The 11,493-nt window shown below is 42.4% G+C and overlaps 1 protein-coding gene across 1 annotated transcript; it reads right to left on the reverse strand.

The window, feature by feature from the left end:
- Positions 1 to 320: 320 nt before the first annotated feature.
- On the reverse strand, positions 321 to 11,040 carry tor3a (torsin family 3, member A). Its single transcript, XM_088928230.1, has 6 exons — positions 10,688 to 11,040; positions 9,015 to 9,137; positions 8,124 to 8,389; positions 6,530 to 6,705; positions 4,996 to 5,120; positions 321 to 4,151 (listed from the first exon to the last, which is right to left on the reverse strand). The coding sequence occupies exons 1-6, from the start codon at positions 10,851 to 10,853 to the stop codon at positions 3,904 to 3,906; spliced, it is 1,104 nt and encodes a 367-aa protein (XP_088784356.1). The 5' UTR covers positions 10,854 to 11,040; the 3' UTR covers positions 321 to 3,903.
- Positions 11,041 to 11,493: the final 453 nt, after the last annotated feature.

Genomic DNA, 11,493 nt, shown 5'->3' on the forward strand with positions numbered 1-11,493 from the left:
GGATATTAAACGCAGCTAAGTGAGAGATGTGTCATCCCTGACAGTAGGAGATTGTTCACATAAAGACATATTTTGCTCACTCTTCTTTAAGCCCTTTGTGGTGATGCATCTTTATCAGTGGAGACGATGCTTAACAAATTCTGAGATCTGAACACTTACCATAACCTCCCCGGATTTAAATTCCACCCCTTTTAGTGTGTAGTCATTCTATTCTTTTATAACTGTACCCTTACAAAGACACACTGAAGACTTACTTAAACACCCATTTTTTTTTTATACTTAAGCAATTCCCAACTGGTACAACACATTAAAAATACCATCTCTTCCAGTAATACTTTATTTATGCAGTATACGTGATAAATTCCAGGTTATGCATAGTCCTTCAAACTGTATAAAAAAAAAAAACAAATGTCCTGTCACACACAACAATGGTACAAGTTCACAGCTCAAAAGTACAGCAGCAAAGGAGGTCATTTGCAGACAGAGACAGAATTCAATGTAAAAGAGGTTAATCTGAAGGTGAGGTTCGTGAGACTCATAGTTGGAGGGTTCCTATTTACAGCAACAGCTAAAAAAATTATCATACTCATTTCATGGAGTACCTAGAGCCTTCTGGGTTTTGTTTCATACTGAGCAATCAATTAACAAGTATTTTCTTAGATTTGTATGGAGCTTTTCTTAAATTCTTTTACAGTTGATCACTCCAAACATTCAACATTAAAGCTATAGTTAACAAAAAAGCCATCAGAGCCTGGATGAATCAATTAAGCTAATTAATAATGAAACCCACTATACAACTGAGAGTTTGGGTGGAACACAAATCAGAAGTATGGACCTCAAGAACATAAGTCTGAGACTCCTGCTGTACTGAAATAAAAACAAAACTCCTTTAGGAGAAGTAAGGAGACATTTCTTATGGTCAAAATAATGAACACAGGATGTAAGTGCTGTACGTTTTGTAGCAGAAAACTCTTTAAAAGTTTAAATAGTAGGTCATCCATAAAAAGCAGATGTTTACAACTTACTGTTTCTGCCTTTTTTCAGTGTATTGTATTTGTCACTATACATTTTACTCAAAAACAGTCCAACACAACATGAACATTCCTATGTTCATATTAATATTCAGGTGTCAAACATTTGCACACGTATTAATGCCTAACTGAAGCCTTCGGAGGTCAAACAAAAATGAAGACAGACTTCAGTAACATACTTTAAGTACAGTAAACAAACTGAGCACATCAATTTCAAGTATTACTTGGATGGGATGGGAACCACAAACTACTACAGATAAAAAGGTACAGAGGACAGAGGAGAAAATAGAACTTATCCTGCTATTGTCATGTTAGCCGTGTAATTGAACTCAACATTATACCACTGGCTAGAATCTGAAAACATGATATACATACATACGTGAGCTGTAACAAAGTCACAAATAAATGGGAGACATCCACAAAAATATCTTAAGTATAGAGTGCCTTATTATGCCAGCAAGGTTTAATCAGATCAGATCCCAGTTAGTTTGAAGATTAATTCACCCAGCTTCTTCAGAAAGACAGTGAGAGCTTCATTTACTCAAAAATCAATAGCTTGCAAGTAAAGAAAAGCAGCTCTGTTGGTTCTGGATAGTTATTGGAGCTGTGGGTTCTGTGCTAAGAATAAACACTCTACTTCCAGGATGAGGCAAATACACACTAATCTGCCAAAAATAATGGACAAGAATTGCACCAAGCCAGTGAACAAATTTGGTAGAGCATTCCTCAAAATGATTTGTGGCTGTAACTACTGCCAAAGGTGTTTCGATCAGATATTGATTTCACAGGTCTATATACATGTGCAATCACTATTTCATTTTTTTTCCTCTTTAGTTTTGCAGATATTTATTGTACTTTCATTATACTTAGAAGGCTTAGTAACATTAAGTTTAAAAAAAATGCATGAATCAATAATAATTTCACCAAATGCAACACCATAGACAGGATCTGAATACTTTTGCAAGGCACTGTACATTAGTCTCTTTGTAATACTCAAGGTCAGGCTTCAGCTCATTCCTTTTCATGCCTGGTATGAAACTGCAAACACCTTTCCTAGAGAAGTTTAATAGGTACGTATGGCTCTGTTCGCTTTTTGTTGATTTCAACTGATCCTTTTCAAAGCATAGTTGTCAAAAATACAAGCAATCACACTCATTCCCACAAACACTCCTTCACTGGCTGCAGTGTCAATGAATGGACATTTTAGGAGCATGATCATATGAAAGTACAGTAATGGCTCGTTGTTGCTGCTGGATGTTTCCAGTCTAAGACCAGTAGATGCTGCCAATGCACACACTGTTTTGATGGAACACCTAATTGTAGTCATTATAGTAAAGTGCATAGAGGACTTCTAGACTGCAAAGTACAAAGTACTAAGAGCACAATTTATTGCACATCCAAGACTACAAGCAGTTGTATTGCTCAGAATTTTACCATGGCTCCAAACATGGTTTTCCAAAACAAATACAGTATATGCTGCCTTACAAAAAACATATAAAACACAAGATGAAGATCTTGACCACAAAACCTTTTGCACTTGATTACTGATGGAAACCATGACAAATCAGAACAGGCCCCTGAGACACTTCTTGAAGCTGTTAATTTGGAGTACCCTAAATCTAAATTGTGTCATAGCTCCAGCAGGGTCTCCCACAGATCAATCAATTAGTGTGGGACACACATGCAGAATCACACATCAGACCTGTCAATTTGAGCATCCAAGAACCAAACAGCTCATTTACTTATACCAGTACTGTATGAGTAATGCATTGAATGGACCTACAGTACATGCTGTCTGTCTTAAGAGACATACACAGTATCTAAATTTTACTCTGAGAAATTAAGTCATCATAACTAATGCATTCTATTAACTCACACCAAATTGTGTCCGGGGAATATAATGTAACTAAAGCACAGCTGCAAGCAGAATAACAAATTCTGTGGACTCCTGTAGCGTTTTAAAAATACAACCAATTGCCACTGGTATCCAGAAAACGGTATGGTTTGTTGCACATTGGTTATTCTATGGTAAAAAAAAAAAGTCCATATGATCATGGTTGTAACATTAAAAAAGTGCAAAGTAACAGGTTTTCAAAATAGAGTTATTATGCATGGTCAGGTTTTTAGCATATTAGCCAAGTGTCTTAGTGTGAAAAAAGTAAAAATTTTCTAAACAAATGAGGTTGTAAAGACCTGGCAAGAACACAGGTCCAGTTCTGTAAAAACACTAACCCCCTCATGTTAAAAACTGGTAGCAAATCAAGTTGCCAAGGCCCTGATCAAATAACACACTTATCAAAGCAAGAGTGCTATATAAAGCAAAAAAAGAAAAACACCTAATAAATAAAATCGATTAAGAAATCATTTGATAGAATTCTCCAAGCACTAATATTACACTACAATATGATAAAAAGAATCTCATTTGTGAATATTTAAAAGGACGCTCTCCGCCCAAAAATAACTTTCACCTCATCAATGCCCAGCAAGCACTCCACTTGTTTCCTAAATGACCTAGACTGGCTTGAACTTTGATTCTCCTTAGAGTCCCTAATGCAGCCTGACGTGGATTGGATGAACCTGTTTCTTATTGTAACGTGACTTCGCCTTGAGATGAAGATCCAGATGGCAAGCTGCAATATAAAGTAGAAGAGTGACTTGGCAGAATCGTTGAACCCTCCCCGATTCAGACCTCTTTGATCTGGATGAACGAGAGCAAGAATAATGGTTTGGTTTGGGGGAGGCGTGGGGGAAGGCCTCTTCTCACCGGCTGGCCTCCTCCCACCTTCGGAGGCTCTCGAAGGGGTTTCTCCAGGAGGACCGCTGCCTCCCCAGGTCTGCGGGAGTAGCCCCAGCGCCAAGTCAGCGGCTGGGCTCAGGGCAGGAAGAAGTTGATCCTCTGGGGCACGGACTTGCAGCCCTGCGCAGAGAAGAGCTTCTCCTCCTTGGGGACGTACACCATGGCCCGGGCCACCTCGTCCAACGTCCCCTCTGTGTGCGGCAGCCCACGGGAGTGGAAGGCATCGCGGGCGCACAGCTTGACGTGCCGGTACTCCAGCGGCAGGAAGGGCACGAAGAAGTCTATGAGGTTGCCCATCATGAGCTGGCTCTGAAAGAAGCCCCCTGCGAGCAGAGAGGCGAAAGACCCGGTCACTCAGAAAGCACTTTGTTCCCTCACAGCAATAAGCAAAACTCTCTCATGAAACAGATCACTATGCTTCCCCAAATATACATAAATGCCAATTTATTAAACGAGTGAAAGGACATACTCTGTAGCATGCATCAATTGAGCATGGTGTCTGTGATATATACAGGTGTAGCTCAAACTGAAGACTTCTGAGATACAACTGCAACTGCACATAATTGAGATTAATAATAATTATAATTAATAATAATTGCTTACACTTATATAGCACTTTTCTGGACACTCCACTCAAAGCGCTTTACAGGTAATGGGGACTCAGTGGGTTGCCAGTTGTGAGTTGCAGAGTGATATGGCTGGTGGCTGGCCATTTATAAAGAGAAACAGCAGATCACTGGCATGCTGAGGTAATAATAATAATTAATAATTGCTTACACTTATATAGTGCTTTTCTGGACACTCCACTCAAAGCGCTTTACAGGTAATGGGGACTCCCCTCCCCCACCACTAATGTGCAGCATCCACCTGGATGACGCAACGGCAGCCATAGTGTGCCAGAACACTCACCACACATCAGCTATCAGTGGAGAGGAGAGCAGAGTAATGAAGCCAATTCATAGATGGGGATTATTAGGAGGCCATGATTGGCAAGAGTAATTTGTAATTTGATACACCTTTGACACTTTCATCTTACTGCAAGATCTGTTAACTCAAAGACTCAACCTCCAGGTGAAGATTTGCAAGAGCCGAGCCTGCCTGCTCTCAGTCTGGAATAAGAAAGTTAAGAAGCAGGACACCAGGGCTCTTCCCTGTCGCTGCAGGTACCTTGAGAGTCCAGGGCTTCGGTCCGTAGCCTGTGTTCAAGGTCCTCCATTCCAATGTCCTCCCGGTTCTGTCCGGAGTGCCAGAAGTCCAGAGTCACCTCGTTGATGACCGCACCTCCAATATTACTGCAAGAACAAGAGCAAGCCTGTGTTTTAACACATAAGCATATAAGCCACATTTTTTAATGTAAAGCCTGGGTGTGATTAAGAGAGACATCTGGGTCTATTACTCCTTTACCTGAACGTTTCCTACACCTCACATCTTCCTCACCTTTTGTGTTTTTGGAAACCTCTTGTGACAGAGCAGCAGTAATTAGGCTAGTAGCTTCAGCTGACCAGCCACTAGAGGTCATTTAATCTCTATTCTGTAAACAGGTTCACAGATGGTTTATTAATTGATTAAATAGAGAACTGGTGAAGGACACAGAACCACATTCTCACATGGGTTTTAAGACTATGTTTGGTATGTAAAGGGATTCATGGCGATACTTGGTGTTGGGGTGTCAGAGTACAACTTTTTGTATATATTGCTCTATGTTGTTGAATAAAATCTTGCATACTATTTTGCTTTCCATTGTGGTTTTTCTATGGTACTCCGGTCTTACGAGTCTGAAGAAAAACAGGCCTGTTGCTCTTTCCAAGCAAGCCAGGCAAGAATGCCTACATACAACAGGACAGCTAAGATGCCCAGAGAGTGATGCCAAGCCATGTTCAGCCCTTGACTTGTGTGTGACATGACCCCCTGTCTCCTTGAATAACATTTGCAAATCCCTTAAAAATTCAAGTTGTCTTCATCTTTTAATGGTCACGGAATGCCTCAATACTGCTGTTTAGAATTGTTTTTTGTGCTTTTTTTAAAGTGCCAATAATAAGAAAAAAAACAGGTTTTGAGGGGAGGAAAACAGAACATACTGTATAAAGAATACAAATACAATAAAGAAAAAATAACAATAGATATATATTGGAACTCAAGGATGAAAAAGAGTTGAGGAGGGGATTTAGCACATTCTGAATCTTTAACTCTCCATTCCACTCTACTGCTTAATTAAGGCAGCTATGCAGCATCAAGGAGGAACAAGATGAACTCTGTGCTTTATTTTATAAGCTTAAAAGGATGGGGCAGCCTACTTCTATTTTAATTAACATATAGCATCTGGAGATCAATATTGTTCTGCAAGCCCAAAGACCAGCTTTGCCACTTACCCAATCTATCCTGCTTAATTGATTTACTCCCTGTACTCCCTCCTTACATTGAGATAAAAGATCCCAGTCGCTGGTGTTGATGTAATGGGGCTCATTCGGTGCTTGAGCCTACTACACTAGCTTGGAATCCTTCCACTGCAGGAGGCTGGCCTTTGGGACTAGCAGAATTCACCAGTGGTTGGAGGAGATGTTGCCATGACAGAGATCCTAGAGATGGAGCCTGATTCCCAGCAGAGGACCAGCTGCACTCACCACACTGACACACAGGTCAGAACCCTCTCTCTGGAGAAAATAGCTTGCTACGTGATCCATCTGTTTGATGGCCACCCTACCTGAGGAAGAGAAAGATGGATTTTCTGTAGTCCACCCCATCCACGTTTTCATAATGATCCATATAGGGCTTAATGGCATCTATGAGCCCAGGGTGCAGCTTCTCCGCCTCATCGAAAATGAAGAGCGCTTGCTCGCACCTCCGCACTGTGTCCCGAATCCAGTCCTTCAGCTGGCCCTGGGACAGGACACACACCGACACTCAGCCTGGCCTGCCTCCACACACTTAGACAGCTCCACACCCGCCCCTTGGCAAACACGCTGACACGTCCCATTTCATTGACCGCTGGAATCCAGAATTCTGTCTAAAAGTCGTACGCAGTAGAGCACAGAGCCCTAAACCCGCAGAAAAGACTGAGTATAAAGTTTTAGACAGCATCATTTGAGCCGCGGAAAAATACATTTTATGTGTGTTAATATTTTTCTACGTCTTTTTTATTATTGGTGCCATTTCACCTTTGTTTTATTTACTGGTGAACCTGTAACGTTCAAGCGCTTTGGGATCTGAGTTCGAATCGAGCTGGAATGCAGGCCCGAACTCGTGCGATTCCTGTGCGTTTCTCGTCACGGAAAAAAGTCCTGCTGGACGGCCATCTGAAAACCGAATTACAACTAGCTGTGTTGACACTGCTCTGCTGCACAGACCTACGGCCAGATTACATAAGGCCAGGGCCAGGACCCTGACACCACTGCCCCAGCTGGAAGAAATTCACTCTGCCTGACCTTTCTGTTTAAATGTATGACTCTCACTCGCACTTTCCTTGAAAATCCTACTGTCCCCACACAGGAGAATGTAATTATGCAGCATATAACTAAGGATATATACATAATAGTGTTTATTTACGAACAACATTTATTTATTAGAACACTCATCTTATCTATTGACTCTGTGAAACCCTGTGAAAGAATGTGCTTCTTTCTCATTTTATATCATAAGCAACTAAAATAAAGTTGTCATGGTAATACTGGGTCATTCATTCTTCGTTAGGACATGGTTATCTGAAATCAGTGTGAGACACCACATGGTTCAACTACATTATAACTGGCTAACGTTAAGGGGCAGCAGTCCTGCAGTCAGGTGGGCTAACAACTGGAGGCACTTGTTCACATGCAGTGCTGTGCAAAGGCTGGAACTGAATTCCTTTTACTGTAATACAATCCTCGCTTATTTCTTCACATTTAAACCCAAACGTAAAACATCTCCCTGTTGAACTAGTTGCTATATTCCCAGACAAACACTGGGGAACACAAGTAAAAACATGTACTCTGAGATACACAAGAAAACTCAGACTCCACGTAGCCTTCACTCTAGATAAGCTGAATGACCACATCTTGTCTAGTTACGTTCTCATGAGATGTGCTTACAAAGGAAAACTCTGCACACTGAAAATAAAATGGCGAAAATAATTCAGTAACAGTGTCAGCTCAGAATAAGCTCAACATACAGTGAATACTGTCCCAGAAGGACACCTCTCAGGTTAAGAACAGCATTGTCTGAGTACGCCACCCCGTGCACAATCCTGTTCGATTTAAATGGATAAGGAAGTGGCTGTTAGGCGACGCCTGCAAGTGTGTCGCCACGGACACGCGTCTCACCCGGTACACGTCCAGCAGCTTGGCGTGGGGGAAGTGGAAGGGAGCGATGAACAGCCGCACGCACTCGCTCTTCACACCATCCCGGTACAGGTTGTCTGTGATCAGCCGGGCCACGAAATTCTTCCCCGTGCCGGACCAGCCGTGGAAGGAGAGCGCCAGGGCCTTGTCCGGAGAGGGATTCTTCAGGAAGCCGGGCACGGCCTTCAGGACCACAGCCTGCACCAGGTGCTGTCCGTGGAGCTTCTGCTCCAGGTCCTTCTCCAGGCCTGCAGACAGATACACGCGCAGATTAACACTGCACTGGAAGTTTCTTTTAACTGGGAAAAGGCTAACCAGGCAGCCCTATCACCCTGCAGCTCACAACTAGCAACCCACTAGAGCTCAACAGGTGTGAGCTTGGCCAGTACCTGGATGGGAGACCTCCTGGGAAAAACTAAGGTTGCTGCTGGAAGAGGTGTTAGTGGGACCAGTAGGGGGCGCTCACCCTGCGGTCTGTGTGTGTCCTAATGCCCCAAAACTGTAAAAAGGCACTGTCTTTTGGATTAAACATAAAACAGAGGTCCTGACTCTCTGTGGTCATTAAATATCCCAGAGTGTTACCCTGGCATTCTGGCCAAATTTCCCATTGGCCCTTACCAATCATGGCCTCCTAATAATCCCCCTCTATGAATTGGCTTCATCACTCTGTTCTCCTCCCCACTGACAGCTGATGTGTGGTGAGCGTTCTGGTGCACTATGGCTGCAGATTGGTGGAGGGAAGTCCCCATTATCTGTAAAGCGCTTTGAGTGGAGTGTCCAGAAAACTATATAAGTGTAAGGAATTAAATATTATTATTATATTCTATTGCTGAGTGGAAAAAGGATCTGCCATTTTTGCAGGGGTGAAGGTACCTGTGATGTTGTTGATAATCCTGCAGTCTCCTGTGTCACAGCAGTGGCCCAGATTGCAGTACCAGTCAGAGAGGGTCTGCGCATAGTCCTTGGAGAACACAGACCAGAAGTCCCCTGTGGGCACTGCAGGCACAGAAACCAGTGAAAGTCAGCACACAACAACACAGCCAAGCAGGTTGAGGCAAACTCACTCTGATTTTTCAATACACCAATTCCCAGAGCAAATTACCTAGGAACCAAGCCTGCATGATGATTTGCACAAGCACAAGGCCACCACTTGTTTGCAAGCCTTTGGACGTTCTTACATTCTAGTTCTATAGCATCTTTAATCCCTGGTCAGGACACCAGTCCATCATCACAGGGCACACACAAACACAGATACACTCCAACTAGGGCCACTTTTGTCAGAAGTCAATTAACCTACCAGTATGTCTTTGGACTGTGGGAGTAAACCAGGGCACCCACAGGAAACACATGGAGAACACAAGAAATCCCCAGATCCATGATCTAACCCAGGGCCACAGCGCTGTGAGGTAGCAAAGCCACTGTCGCCCAACATACTTATCTTACGGCTAAAAATAATTAACGTGTCTCATGAATCGATAAGCATCTACCTTCAATTGCTGGATTTACACCAAATACATCTCGCATTATTTTCTCTCGGTTTTGTTTCGCGAAAGCCTGAAACGCCCCCTGCTGTTCCGTTTATTTTAGATGTAAATTCGAAAGCAGAACATTTAAGCTTTCAATAACATTTTGTTAGAAATCACAAAATAAATTGCACACGTTACTAAAATGCATTGCACAAATTTGCTTTATGAGTTGTGAATCGCAGCGTTTCGATGATTTTCAACGATATAAGATGCTGTTTGTTGATTCATTGTAACTCAATAAATGTAGTCGAGTGCTTCCAACAGTAACTCCACGTAATATCATTCAAACTATCTTAAGAAAATACTTATTGTAAAGCGATTAAATTAGCAAATAATTTTGTGATGGAGGGTGTTAGAACTTAGGTGTTCGAGTGTCTACGCACACACACCGATAAACAGGAGTTTGGAAATGACTGAATCAGCCCATTGGTGGGGGAGAGAATTTTATATTTTAGTAGCATATGCCAGGGTTCTTCTGATGCAAAAGAGTACAGGAAAATCCACGCTTGTGGTGACCTACCGACACTATATAATGTACAGGGCTATTTCTGCGTCGCTTCCAAAGAATAATTAAAGCTCGAAATTTAAAGTTACTTCATTCCATGTTACGGCTAAGTACACGGACTCCCAAAATCAATGTAATTGAATGTGTCCCGGCCTTCATAAATGGTGTTGTAATTTGCATATTCAATTTAGCTTCACGCAAGATGACAGCTACTACAATCTCTTATCTATTGGATTGCATAATTAAAGTCAGATTCTGGGGTACTGTACCTAGAAATGCAAGAGTAGTCGAGTAGGCTAATACAGGACGTAGTTCTTTAATTTCTTTCAGAAAAAAAAAACGCTGCCAACAACAACAGAGGGCCAAAATATAAATTGCATTGATAGAGATCTATCAGTCGTGTGATCAGACCACTGCAGACAAGCTATCCGTCTCCCGGGGAACCCCAGCGCCTCTGCAGGGCGGACAGGCAGTCCGACCGCGCAGGACCACAGAGACCCCGAGGGCAGCCTTACCTTGCTGACTCGTATCATCCTGGTGCGGCTGACAGTCCCCCTCCCAGATGTTACAGTAGATGTAATTGAAATAATACTTGGACACGTTTGAAAGACTCTCAAACTGGAAAAAATCACCCTTTACAGGTACAGCCCAAATAAAGGGCAGCAATCGAAGCAAGATCATCTGAGTATGAGCCCCTTTCCACCTCGTCTTGAAACTGTCGGCACCGCGGAGCTATTCGCGGACTTGATTATTCAACTCGATCCATTCATTAACCCGGAGACACAGCAACATACACTACCAGGGCCTGTGCAGACTCACTCACTTCATTTAGACTTCCCCCGAAATAAAAACCAGGCTTCCTCGATCAAACGTCACATCCTGGTGACTCGGAATATTGATTTTGAACGCACAGGCGTACGTATTTTCCTGGGTTTGCAGCGCGGATTCAAAGCCAATGTTGCACTTCAGGAATCAAACGAAATGTCCATCCAGGCACAACACATTTGTTTAGGGTTAAAGTAAATTTACAAAGAATAACGGTTTGCGTTTTTGCGTTTCACCACAGTGCGACCGTTTTACGTTAGAATTTCTTTTTTTTGAAACAAGGTTCACACGCTTGGCCTCGCTCGCGCCGATTGCTGGACATTTAGTAAATATGCGGTCGATTCACATACAAACATTTTACCATCACAACTAATAATACAATTATGTAACACGTCAATTAAATTAATTTGGGCATTTTGCATTACACTAACATATCCTTACACTGAAAGGTTAGCCATTTTTTCAAATATTCGCTCTCCTGCACACACAAAATACG

The sequence above is a fragment of the Atractosteus spatula genome, chromosome 11 (assembly GCF_055471065.1).
Source record: "Atractosteus spatula isolate fAtrSpa1 chromosome 11, fAtrSpa1.hap1, whole genome shotgun sequence".
NCBI lineage: Eukaryota > Metazoa > Chordata > Actinopteri > Semionotiformes > Lepisosteidae > Atractosteus > Atractosteus spatula.